The 14,220-nt window shown below is 34.8% G+C and overlaps 1 protein-coding gene across 18 annotated transcripts in view; it reads left to right on the top strand.

The window, feature by feature from the left end:
* KCNC2 (potassium voltage-gated channel subfamily C member 2) overlaps positions 1 to 12,597 on the top strand; it is a 199,871-nt gene extending 187,274 nt beyond the window's left edge. For 3 of the 18 annotated variants that reach the window (XM_045466275.1, XM_045466273.1, XM_045466274.1), the window contains exons 3-5: positions 1,087 to 2,014; positions 4,089 to 4,253; positions 9,463 to 12,597. In XM_045466275.1, the coding sequence (XP_045322231.1) occupies positions 1,087 to 2,014; positions 4,089 to 4,253; positions 9,463 to 9,599 (1,230 nt within the window). In that variant the 3' untranslated portion in view covers positions 9,600 to 12,597. Of the gene's footprint in view, positions 1 to 1,086; positions 2,015 to 2,420; positions 2,525 to 4,088; positions 4,254 to 8,618; positions 8,697 to 9,462 lie in introns of those variants that run through there. The other 15 variants (XR_006709463.1, XM_045466283.1, XM_045466284.1 and 12 more) reach the window with 15 other exon arrangements.
* The last annotated feature ends 1,623 nt before the right edge of the window (positions 12,598 to 14,220 follow it).

Raw genomic sequence — 14,220 nt, 5'->3', positions numbered from 1 at the left:
CAACATGCGAGTGTTTGGTAGTTAACAGAACAATTGGGAGCAAAACTTATCAGGTTAGGGTGTTTCGTCTATCCTTTTGTTATCTTACATCTTGCAAAAGTAGCTTAAACTCTGTGCTAATATTGTAGAACTGTAAAATATGGTAATAGTAGTGTTATGAGTATGGATATGAGTTAATTACATAATTTGTTTTTATGAATGTCTGGCAGTAATAGGAACTATATAAGGAGAGATTTTATTATTATTATTCTGTATTAGCGGGTGTGTGTATTCACATGGGGACTAATGAAATGAACTAAAAAGTTGAATTACAAAAAAAAAAAAAACCCTGCAATTTTATAGCATGCTACTCTAATAACACTTGGAGTTCTTTTTCAGGTGGGAAAGAAAATTGTCTTTTAATTTGTTCCTTAACTCTGTTTCTCTCTCTTCAGTCTTGTTGACTATTCCTCTTCCCTAGATTTGTTCTTTTGGACAAGTCTCCACCTTAAGCTGATACAATTTAACTTTAACATAGCTCAAAAGGTTTTTTTTTTTTTTTCATGTCCATACCTATGACAACTTGGAGCATTTTATTTATAGCTAAAAACCTACAGTTAAATTTGGGTAGCTTCCAAATTTCCATCAGTAAGAACTGTACCTTATATTTATAGATGTAAAACTTGATCTAATACATGAAGGTTTCTAGGATCAGAACCAATATCTGGAGCCACTGTCTACATTTTTTTCTTTAGTCTGCTGCCCTTTAACGTTGTTTTGGATTGATTTTTATGCTTTCTTAACAGGTATATTTTCTTATACAAAAGAGTCAAGAAATTATTTTCCAACATAAGCAAAAGTTTTTGCCTATATAACAGAAAACAGAACTTGGAACAAATTACATGTGCAACTCTAATTAATGATACCTACACATGTCTTCTTTCACTTAAATAACATCCCAAGCAAAACCTCCAAAATCTCCAAATATGCTTTTGCTCTTTTTCATCTGCGGGGATCGATGCTCTTAGATTTGGATCAAAGTATATTATAGTTCAGATCACTCTTTGTTTCTTTTTTTATTTCTTTCCCTCCCCCCGCCCCCTACAGTTTATTGCTTTTGCTTCTTTATTCTTCATCCTGGTTTCGATCACAACCTTTTGCCTGGAGACACATGAAGCTTTCAATATTGTTAAAAACAAGACAGAACCAGTCATCAATGGCACAAGCGTTGTTCTGCAATATGAAATCGAAACGGATCCTGCCTTGACGTATGTAGAAGGAGTGTGTGTGGTGTGGTTTACTTTTGAATTTTTAGTCCGTATCATTTTTTCCCCTAATAAACTTGAATTCATCAAAAATCTCTTGAATATCATTGACTTTGTGGCCATCCTACCCTTCTACTTAGAGGTGGGACTCAGTGGGCTGTCATCCAAAGCTGCTAAAGATGTACTTGGCTTCCTCAGGGTGGTAAGATTTGTGAGGATCCTGAGAATCTTCAAGCTCACCCGCCATTTTGTAGGTCTGAGGGTGCTTGGACACACTCTTCGAGCTAGCACTAATGAATTTTTGCTGCTGATAATCTTCCTGGCTCTAGGAGTTTTGATATTTGCTACTATGATCTACTATGCCGAGAGAGTAGGAGCTCAACCTAACGACCCTTCAGCTAGTGAGCACACGCAGTTTAAAAACATTCCAATTGGCTTCTGGTGGGCTGTAGTGACCATGACTACCTTGGGCTATGGGGATATGTACCCCCAAACATGGTCAGGGATGCTGGTGGGAGCCCTGTGTGCTCTGGCTGGAGTGCTGACAATAGCCATGCCAGTGCCTGTCATTGTCAACAACTTTGGGATGTACTACTCCTTGGCAATGGCGAAGCAGAAACTTCCAAGGAAAAGAAAGAAGCACATCCCTCCTGCCCCTCAGGCAAGCTCACCTACTTTTTGCAAGACAGAATTAAATATGGCCTGTAATAGCACACAGGGTGACACGTGTCTGGGCAAAGACAATCGGCTTCTGGAACATAACAGATCAGGTAAGGCACAATTTCAAATGCATGCCATTAAATACTTTATAGACCAGTATGTCCCTTAGGTAGAAGGCAACCATTTTCATTCTCTGTAAACTTTCATGAGTTTTCAGTTCTACCCCTTTGCAAAACATGTGTTTGTATCAGGCTTGTAGATAGCTAGACTGTAGCCTGTAGCTTTTCTCAGTAGATTCCAAGTAGAAGCCTGCGTAGCTGGTCTATAGAGTTTTCCTGCTTTAGTGGGAATGCCCTCTGCTGATGGTGCCAATATTTTCTTTTGCCTGTTTGTTGCTCTTGTGCCAATGTTTCTTTGTTCCCCTGCACGATGTGATGGTATGATATTGGCCATTTTCCATCTTTCATTCTCAAAATGTTGCTTTCCATATCATTTGGCTTGGCGTGTTTGTCTCAGTTTTATCTCTGCCACATGGGGCCATGCATCTCAACCTAATTCACAAGAAGCAGTTACTTAAAAAGAATGGATGCTTATATTTGAAAAGCCTGAACACCAAAAAGGTGATATGGAAGATAGCCCTTTTGATAATACAAGTTGTTGCTAGTAATATTCTGGAGGGTTAATTAAATTTTCATGATTGTTAACTTAGGTAGGATCTTCAGTATAATCCCTTTAGATTGGGTAAAATGCTATGTAATATAATAGACTCACCATTATTCTGGAGATAGATGATCTGCTTTGTCTAATCAGTGGCAAAGTTGAATTTCCCTGTGGATTTCCTTTTTTCTACACTACGCATTGGGTGCTCTGTTCCCTCCCAAAATGAATTTTGGGTGATATATTGCTGAATCCCTTCTCCTCTCCATTGCCATAAATAATCTAGAGAACATCAACTGATAATTGATGTTCATTTTGCCAAAGTTATAGGCAGTAGTGTCCTCTCTATTGTGTATGGGTACAGATGAAATATTTTGTAGATTAAACAATTTAATTAGCTTTGAGCCCACTATGAAAATTTAAGATATGTGCATTCCCTGTAACTTAGATATATTTAATATTTTTCTTGTAAAAAAAAGATTTATGATAATCCTATGTGAATACTTTTGCATAATTCAGAAATGACACCAATTACACAGAGCAAGCAAGCAAACAAACAAAAAAGGCAAGTAACATTTCCATAGGTCCCTTCATTAGTTTCCAGAAGTTTTCGCAAAGTAAGTGGGGAAAAAAACGTGGCTGGAACTAAAATGCTTTCTTAAATATATTATTCATAAAGATCTTTTTGTTCATTTAGTACATTGTTCTGCAGATTCTGTCAATATATCTAAAAACTATTAGGCCAAGAATGTCTTTATGAATAGTGGAGTTTAGTTGATGTTGGTCTCATCAGACTGTTCTCAGTATACCTGTGCAGATTCCTTATGAAGGGCATGGAAAAAGAGGACAAACTCTCAACCTGGGTAAATATTGTTATAACAAGCTAGCATCTAGGCCAATAGGATGTAAATGTCTTTGGCAAGCATATAGAAGTAAACAGTTGTTTCAAGGGCATTTGGAGAAGTTAATCTTATTCCATCGTTATGCTCAAAAAATATTTTTCATTTCAAAAAGGAGAACCTGGATATAAAGTGAGATTTTGGATTTATTTTATTAATATTTTGGGGGAAATTACTTTCAGCAAATATTAAAAGCCTGTGTCTTAAAGAACTCCAAAGACAAATATGTACCTCGGAGTTTTTCCTTAAGTAGGCTCCACTTTTAAAGATTCCTATTCACAGTAACTAGAAAGCATGTCAAAAATCTTAAGATATTAATGTGTGTGCTAGTTCATTATCACACTTGTTTTGAATTCATATTAGTTCTGTGAAAGTCAGTTTCCTACTAAATGGGATCCAAAATGGAATTGAAATTTCCCAAAGAACACTTCTCTCCTTTTCAATACATTTCCATTTTGCTCCATGTAGATTTTTGTAATGAGTGATGAAAATCCTTTTTCTTATCATGATGTGATTACTGTGTTTTGTATATGGAGTGACTGTACTATGGACATTCAGTGTAAACTCTTTGTACTGTCTCATTTCCTCATCCATCACTGTCTGTCAATGGGCATGGTGCTGTGACCAGTGTTATCAGGTGACGACAGTACAGGAAGTGAGCCGCCATTATCACCCCCAGAAAGGCTCCCCATCAGACGCTCTAGTACCAGAGACAAAAACAGAAGAGGGGAAACATGTTTCCTACTGACAACAGGTGATTACACGTGTGCTTCTGATGGAGGGATCAGGAAAGGTAGGCATGCATTTAATCAGATCCTAACAGGTGACTTAGAAATTAAGTGCTACTAATATATGGAGTGATATAAATGCTCTTTCGTCATTTTCTAGGAAAAACTGCACACAGTGTTGTTTCACATTTCTCATCATCTCTTTTCTCATTATAAACATTTAAAGTACATATCATAACAGTACACTTGACTGTCATATCTGAAAGGTATTTCATCTTTCTTTCTTTTTCTTTCTTTCTTTCTTTCTTTCTTTCTTTCTTTCTTTCTTTCTTTCTTTCTTTCTTTTCTTTCTTTCTTTCTTTCTTTCTTTCTTCATTCATTTCTGTCTTTTCTTTCTTTCTTCATTCATTCATTTTGGTCTTCATTCATTCATTCATTCATTCATTCATTCTTGTTTTTGGTTTTCCATTTGTCTATGGGAAGAATTGTAATGGGGTATTTAAAAATTAAGTTGCTCATCTAATTATCTTAATATAATATACTCAGCAGTCTTTAAAAGTTATCTTTTAAACTACAAGTAATAAAACTCAGTAATTGGCTCTATGCATATATTTGATAAGTAATTGATAGAACAATGGGCTTTTTTCAAAGAAAAGCTTTAAACATTCTCTAATTAAATCTCTTATCCAGTATTTGGGCAGTCTTTGCCATGATTTATCTGAATGTCACAAGGTTAAAAAGATATAACATCCCTGGCCATATAAAACAGTATATCCAATCACTTAAAAGGCTACTTGTGTACTTATATAATGTGATACAGAATTTCTCTTCAAGGAAATACTAATAATTTTAAGTTTATTACTATTTTCAACCCACATTGAACTGTGACTTGCACACAGAAGATACTCAATAACACTTGTTGAATGAGTATATTTTGGTGGTTAGGCATCTTGGTCAAGGAATATAACAGTATTGAAGCACCACTCCACCATGTGCTTCCAATTTTCTAGATTATGCCACTGTCTCTGACCATTCCCTAGGTGCTGTTTTTTGTTTTTGTTCTGGGTAAACTTTATGGATCTCAGGACAATTGGGCCCTTTTACCCGCTCCTTAAGAAATAATTTTGTGTCATTACCTACCCTGGTCCAAGGGCTGATATGCTCTTTGATTACTCCTACTTTGATAATTCTGTTTGCTTTATTGCCATGGTTCTCTTTCTCTGTTTATTGACCGAATAGAGAAAGAACTATAATTATTTCTTATGCAATGTACTGAATTTGAATGAAAACCAATCCAAAACTTTCATATTAGTGCAACTGTGTTTTAACAATACTTCACTTTTTGCTATTCATTGCAGTTTCTCCCAATTGAATACTTTAACAATTTTAAGCCTTCAATATTTATTTTGTGATGTCTTCTTTGAAATGTCTCATTACCCATATTGTACTTCTCTTTCATTGCTTCTGAACACTTTTTATTGTCCTGTCTGTCTCCATGCCTTTGATCTCAAAAGAGAAGTCAGACTCTTCTTTTATTTCTTTAGTATGTAATATTTCAAATACTTCTTCATTTAAGCTACTTCCATTCCTCTGCATCTATTCTTTATGCCAAAATATATTTCAATTATTTGAATATGTTTATTTGATTGTTTGCTAATTTACATTGAAATATTAAGTGCTAGAACAATTTTTTAAATATTTTATGATAGTATCCTATCATTGTACTTAAGCAAAATATGTATACATACATTAACTAATGATAATAACGTATAACTAGTAATTTATTGTATAGAACATTATATTTTAAGTACATTACATATCTTAACCCACTATATATGTGTATATATATATATGTATATATGTATATATATGTATATATGTATTTATATGTAATGTGTGGCTATATTTTTATACATTTTTGAACATCACATAATAAAGTATCACATCCAATGCTTATACTAAGGTTACATGGTTAAGAACTTAGCTAAATTTTTTTCCTTCCACTGTCAGACAATATTTGAATTTTAAACTTCAAAGGAGATCACATATGAAAAAATACTTTGCAAATTATAAAACATTATGCAAATATAGAATTTTTCTGTAAAATGGCAAAGTTTCATGAGCAAAGCAATTAATAAGATATTTAGTTTGCATGGAAAAATTATACAGAAAATTCTATTTCACAAAGACAAAATTCTCTTTATCAATGAGCACATCTTTGAAAATTCATCTATGGGCTTTTATTCTTTGTCATTTCTCATCATAATCAACTTCTTTTTTCATTCTTGCTTGGTTTTTTTTTTACACTACTGTGTTTTTCCTCCCGGTCCTTGTAACAGTTTGGCTAACTTCACTTATTTTTTTTAGTGTGTTGTCTTGTCATGTTTATCAGGAATCTATTAACTTCTTCTCTTGTTTCCTTTTATGTAGATTGTAGATTTCTGCTATTACTCTTATTCAGGCATTTATTTCCTAGGTGATCCCTTTTTTATCTTTCAAGTTGGTCTTTCAACTGATTTGATTTTAGTGTGCTGAAAATTCTCCCCTGTACAGATGAAAAGAAATTACCAGATTCCCACTGAATTCTTTTTCTACCAACAAGTATGAATATAGTTGGACATACATTAAGAAAATTTATGGATTCCCTGTAAGAATGACCTCCCAATACTTAGAACCTGTGTTTTTATTTATTCAGTAGTTTTTAGGAAATCATATTACATACACAAAAACATACCCATTGATAGTACATTGCTAGGCAGTTTCAATATTTCCCCATATAAGCACATGCTTTTGACAACCATATAATTGGGGCGCCTGGGTGGCTCAGTCGGTTAAGCGTCCGACTTCGGCTCAGGTCATGATCTTGCAGTCCCTGAGTTCGAGCCCCGTGTCAGGCTCTGTGCTGACAGCTCAGAGCCTGGAGCCTGTTTCAGATTCTGTGTCTCCCTCTCTCTCTGACCCTCCCCTGTTCATGCTCTGTCTTTCTCTGTCTCAAAAGTAAATAAATGTTAAAAAAATTTAAAAAACTAAAAAAAAAAGGACCATATAATAGGCACACCTTGTATTTAGATGCCAATTCCAAGTAGGTTCAATATTGTTTATTCTCATGAATTATATTTTTAACCATTCCATTCAATAAAAAGTTTGCTTAAGCAAAACGTTATCAAATTTTGTATCAGAAATGAACCTGCAGAATAAAATATATATATATTCAATGAATAATGTATAATTTTACTAAATACTTGTTATTAAACTAGAAGGGAAGTCTTTTCAAATTAACACTGAAATTATAGTTATTAAAGTAAAAGGACTTATAAACAGAATAGATAATATTTATGTTAAAAACTGTAATTCAGAATAATAATTGAACATTAAGAATGGAACCAAGATTTACATATAACTAGGGTGATTAACATAAAACGATCAAGTAAATTTTTACCTTTTTGGAGGTCCTGTGGGGAGATTACATGGTCAACTAGGATAAATTATTCTTCATATAATTCCCAAAGTTATACTTCCAATGTCTTTACAGAAGAGCAGTAATGACTAGCTCTTCAGGAGCATGGAGGTCCCTGTGTAAGGATAAATTATCTGCAATTCTTTTTTAATTATTTAAGACATTCTCTTATTAAGTATTCCATCATCCTCTGGAATAGAATGAAATACATGTTGCCTCCCATGTTTTATATCTCTAAATGCTAACAAAGCTTATTGGCATATAATCCTCTCATCAGCAGAAAGGATGTCCTAGAGAATTTTACAATAGGTTATGGATGGCATAAATTTCCATCTACAAAATCTCAAGGAAGACCGCTGAAAGTTTCTGTGTGTGTGTGTATGGGGAAGGACGTTTCTGTCCAGTCCAGCTTCTCCCACAGTAGAGCAGTTATTACAATCTGTGTCCATTCTTGTACTGGCTGCTTGAAAATCAAATAATCACTAACTCACTGAAAATGTTTCTTCTTTTCTAGTGAAAGGAGGAGAGATAGTATTAGCTTCTTCCCCAGAAGTTCCATGAAAATTAAAAAAAGTACCTGAGAGGAACACAGGGAAACACAAAAGGCCCATTTTATTTCTCATATACTAATCATGCACACTAAGGGCTAATCAGAGCCCAAGGAATATGTCCTGAGACTAAGGAATCCATGAAGTTTAGTGAAGTTGTATCCACTTGCTCAGCTTCGGCTGAGGGAATTTCATTTTCCTGTTCGACAACACTTTTTTTCAGTGGACTTGTCAGAACATTTATTTCCTGACTAGTTTTTCTTATGACTGAATCCTACATTTGGTTCTTGACTACTTTTTCAATCAATAGTTGTCCTGCTTTTAAGACAGTTCACTTCTAACTTTACATGGTGCTAACCACCCCATTGAACTGCCTCTACTCTTTGTCTAATAAATAATGCTACAATATATGAATCTTCCCAAAGGTGACTTTGATGGGAATGTTGCTTGAGTGACTAAGGAAAACCACTGGGTTAAAGCTTGTGAGGAGGATCTTTTATTCCGTAAGTCCATGATAATCACGTACAGTTGATTAGAACGCAAGATAATAGAAAAAGTGAATTATGATCAAATGGTTCTCAGTTCTTGGCAGTGGAGAGCTAACTGAAAACATCACATCATAAAGTTCAGACTGTAATTCACTGAAATTATGACTCAATTTATATTTCATTTCCTTCCTTTTTTCTTTACATTTTTTATCCAAAGATATAGAAATGGGCATTCTACATCACCTAGATAATGGCATCAAACGCCATTATTTAAGAATCATCCTTTTAACACTATAAAGCTGAAAAATTGAATATGCTGGAAAAACAGTTGTCCACTTAAAGTTGATCATGCTTATTAGCTTAGTAAACAATACAAAATGAAAAGAAAAAATAGCCCATTTGTTTTTTTTTTTTAGAAACAGATTCTGAAATTTAAAAATATTAGCCCAGTTTATATCTTACTTAAGTTGCTTTGCCTAACTCTTAAAAGATCTATAGTATTTTATATATCAAAATTACATCAGTACAAATTACAGTGGGAAAGAATGAATTTTGAAGTATTACAACTATAAGTTTTGATTGATTTAATTTCTTGGGAATGACAGCTATAGTGAGCTTTATTTTTTTAAGTTATAAATGGTCTCAATATGGAATTCTTTGTAAAAAAAATTTTTTTCCCTTGAACTCAAAATAGCACTTTTGATTATCCTGCATGGTATTATTTGTCTCTGTCTATTTTCTGGTTGAATTCAACTGATGTCTGTGCATTTTTTCATAAAAGGATATGAAAAATCCCGAAGCTTAAACAACATAGCGGGCTTGGCAGGCAATGCTCTGAGGCTGTCTCCAGTAACATCACCCTACAACTCTCCTTGTCCTCTGAGGCGCCCTCGATCTCCCATCCCATCTATTTTGTAAACCAAACTGCATCAGTCGGCTAAATTGTATGAATTTGAGTACTGTTTACCCCAAAATGGAAATAAGTAAATGTAGAGTTACTCCAGGCTCCATTAAATACAGTTTCAATCCTGCATGATACTACTTTTTGAAGTCAGAAATGCCACTTGGGTAGCTCACAAATCTTCTCCTGGCTTTAAAGATTATCTAAAGTAGTGCTACTTCTCCATATTAATTACCCTGCTCTCCTTTCGCAATAAAATGACAGGTAGTGTCAGATATTGGCCAGTATGCTAATACGTAAACATATCTTCAGGGAGATATAAGTAAAACAGTGTGCTTCCAAACACCGGTCACTTCATTGGACCTTCATTTCTCGTGACTCTAAACCATTTTGAAGATGTTTGGGATCCTATCTTGATTGCACACAACATGACTTTGGTCAGCTCATTTGCATGGACCATCTTGTCTCTATCACCTGAAAGCAATGTCGCAGAGTTCGGGGACCGTGGATGGCTCAGGATATGTGTACCTGCTGATATGAAAGCACTGGTTGACTGTTCTGCATGTTGAATTGTGGGGCAGGGAGGGCGAGTTTCTCCTTGACATTTTTTTTCCTTATTCTTTGAAAGAAATATTTGTTTTAAACAGTTTAATTTCTTGGTTGATTTACTTTTCTTCAAAAATGCTGTATTGGAGTTCTGAATGTCTCTGGTTGTTTGCACACAGATAACTGCAAAGAGGTTGTCATTACTGGTTACACGCGAGCTGAGGCCAGAGCTCTTACTTAATGACTTGGGGAAGGCACAAAACATGAGAAAGGTAACTGCCAGCCAGGCTTGCATTGTTTAGCCAGGAATTGCTGCTTGGTATTAGAGTCATATATATATTTTTCCAATCCCAGGATTTGTCATCATTTTCAGAGGCAAAGTGCCAAATATCACCCAAAGCTCTCGTGTCTTTTTTTATCCCTTCCTTTATTTTTATTTATTGATTTTTGTGCAAACATCAAAGATGATTGTTTTCACTGGAGGCTTTCTTGACCAGCCTTAAATTCTGACTCACGGGATTAATCAGATTTTCAGGCAGTGTTGAATCAGGTGCTTTGTCCTGTATGGCGTTTTGTCCGTCTGTCTTAGCTCCCTGTCTTCAATGTATATGCCATCTGTCTTCATGAAGCACAGAAATGCCTTGATAAGATGTTCATGATTTTAGTACCGGGTCCTCTCCCCTGCCCCCCCGCCTTCTCTGCTATTTGGAACAGCCTCTCTGCTTTGTGTGTAAATGGATGATGCCCTGTAGACTACCTACGTTAATCAGTACTGTGAACCTTTTTGATAAGCAGGATTTAAGCAGCAGTATCACCATTACATTGGGTTGCTGGCTGCAGTGTCAGTGTCTACTACCTAGCAACCAGCATTCATCACTACACTCCAGCAAAACCCCTAGGGAGTTTTATTCAGCCCAAGTGGAAGAAATTCTGTTTACAGCGTCCCGATGAATGCAATAGCAATAGTGTGTCCGGTGTATTGGGCATGTGAGGGAGGAAAAATGCCATACTATAAATTGAGGGATAAACATTATTATTTCTAAGGCATTCAGGATCCTTGAGACTGTTGATTAATCCTTAATTCTCATGTTTATTTTTTGTGAGGAAGACAAATGTCATTTTTATTATTGATCACATAACGTCTATTATTCTCTAAGTCCTAAAGCATGAACTGCATGTCTGAGATTTTGTACGGCAATGTATTTACCCAGACGTACACATCTGATATTTAGAGATTCTGTGATCCTTTTAATAATACCACCCTTAGAAAGTTATAATTCCATATAGCTTTATGGTAAAGGAATTAATATACTGTCTGGTGCTGCTGTTATTGACTGCAGTGTTGTACAGAATTTATCATGGATTTTTGACTGCTGAAAAAGGGACAATGGAATTTAGCCATGCCAAGGACTGTACTGGAAACAGACTTCTGCTGCTGAATGTGCCCTGATGTGACCAGGTCGCACTCGGAAGAAGTCCCTGCGTCTTCATGAGGCATCTAAAGCTTAGTAAAGAACTGTGGCTGGAACTCATTTGGTGCTCCCCATATGAGTGGTCTGCTTGTGGACCTGCCGGGATCCATGAGACAATTGTAAATACCAACACGTGTGCATGGGTCAACAGCTTCAGCCATCTCACACCCAAGGAAGCCAAATTCATGATCAATATCTCTGAAGCTTCAAGTAAGGCCCATACCTCTGTGAATTGCCCCTCTTGGGCCTGCAGTAGATTGTGCTGTGAATCATACAAGGCAGTGAAAATGGCGTAGTATAGATGTGTCTTAATTTCCCTTATTTCTTCTTTGTTGTTTGAATCCATGAACATCGATGGTATCATTTTTTTATAAACCATTTATGTTATCTGCTTGTCTTTTTGTGAAATTTTCAGTGCCTATTTATCAAAACTAACCTGTGTTTAGTCACATATTTGTTTAGTTCTGGAGAATCATTATGACTTTTAAAAAAAACTCACCAATGTTATTCATGGTTTAAGTGTTTTGTCATTGTTACCTCAATTATAAATATTACAGAAAATAAAATTCTGGCAACGAGAGTATTTTTTTATTAAATGATCAAGGAAGTAATGTCAGTATATAGTAGAGTATTAATCAAATTATATCCTAAAATGTATATTTTGCATAAAAGAGATATTCTTCAATCAATTACTTTTTGTGAGTTTTGTGGCAACCGAAGCTTGTACTTGTTTAAAATTGTTGTAGTTGAAACTGTGTAAGAATTCTTCATCTTGCTTAATCAATATTTCCAGAATCGATTAGTTCCCCTGGGATTCTGAATATAACATATATCCTAATTATGAACCCCTGTATTGTGGACCTTTTGTGAACATTTCAAGGTGCATGCACAACCTTGGTGATAACTGATGGATATGTAACTAACTGAAATGAAGAATAAAAGGCAAATAAGCTGGGGATAAACTTGAATCCTATCTGATTAAATTATTCATATTCTTTTCTTGGCTCCTCTCTTTGTTTTGGAATTTTCAACAGGCTTTACTGTTTTTATGCTTCATGGTACCACAGCAGACGCTCACACATAATACAAGGAATTTGGGATGCAGGGATTTATGAACATACAGAGCTCTCACTTTCATTCAAGTCTTGGGCATGTAGCCTGTGTTTTCCTCTTCTAAATGCTTTGCCTGCCTAAGTTTCTTATAATTCTGAGATAGAATTATTATTAATTGTGATACTACCCAATATTTATATGGCATTTTATGACTAGTACTGAATTTTCATTTATATGTTCTGACTTAATCATCACAGCGATTCTGGAGGTAAATATATTTTGTTTTCATTTTGATGATGGTAAAGTTAAGGATCAGAGAGGCAGAACAGTTTACTTTTATTTTTGCTGCAGATGATCTTCTCTGCCATAGTTTCTCATGGTTTTAATATTTACTGAGCCTCTTGTAAATGCCTTATCTTCTAATATTTACTGAACCTCTTGTGAATGCTTCCTCCATCTAAAGATGTCTTCTGTCTCACTTATGGGTAATGGACTTCTGTTTTGACAGCACACCACACATAGCTAACATTCCAGTATATGGTGAGGTTTTGTGTAAGTTTACCCTATAAAAGCTATGAAGCTATCGGGATTAAGGGAAGTGTAAAGTGAAAAAGAGAAACGAGGTTGGCAAATCCAACACTCTCCTATTATGCATCAATAGAATCTTTGCCATGTCTAAAAATGCTCCGAGTTGATTAAGAGTCTATTAAGACTGAGTTCATAAAAGGAATATGTCTAGATGTAATTACTGATAAAATGTTTTTAACTGTGGTGTCAGAATGTAGGATTTACTGTAAAGAGGAAAAATGCACAAGAAGAGGGAAAGAATGTGTTTTAATAGATGATAATTACCATCAAATTTTTATTAAAAAATCAAGATTAAATAGTCATGAATGAAAAGTGAAGATATTCATTTTATCTTTGATATAAATCACAAAACAGACTAATGGAATAGCAATAGTGAACTTTCTTGGAAAGAGACAATGAATATGTTAAAAGGCTATATTACAAAGCAGGGACTCTGGAGGATTTATACCATGCTTGAAGACATTTAGAGCTAAATGAATCTATTAAAATATTGAAATCCCGAGCAGTTTATGATGATTAAAATATGCAGCTTAAAATTTTTTCTTACTGACAAAAATTGTCTCTCTTCCAATTTCCCCTGCCAAAATTCAGTTAATTGTTTAAATTCTTGAATATTATTAAATTATAGATATATATTAATTTTCTGTAACATGGATTCAGTATCATTCATATTGATACTAAATTTAATAATTTCCTGTTCTCCCCTAAACTAACTCTATTTCAAAGATATGATATTTTCCATCATTGTCTAAAAATTAAATAATTGTATTGAATTAGTATTTCTTGATGTTTTTCTTTAATTTTTTTATGTTTTATTATATGAAATTTATTGTCAAATTAGTTTCCATACAACACCCAGTGCTCATCCCAAAAGATACCCTCTTCAATGCCCATCACCTACCCTCTGCTCCCTCCCACTCCCCATCAATCCTCAGTTTGTTCTCAGTTTTTAAGAGTCTCTTATGCTTTGGCTCTCTCT

This window comes from Leopardus geoffroyi, chromosome B4, assembly GCF_018350155.1.
Source record: "Leopardus geoffroyi isolate Oge1 chromosome B4, O.geoffroyi_Oge1_pat1.0, whole genome shotgun sequence".
Taxonomy (NCBI): domain Eukaryota; kingdom Metazoa; phylum Chordata; class Mammalia; order Carnivora; family Felidae; genus Leopardus; species Leopardus geoffroyi.
The sequence above is the reverse complement of the archived record's forward strand: the minus strand, read 5'-3'. Positions and strand labels throughout refer to the sequence as shown.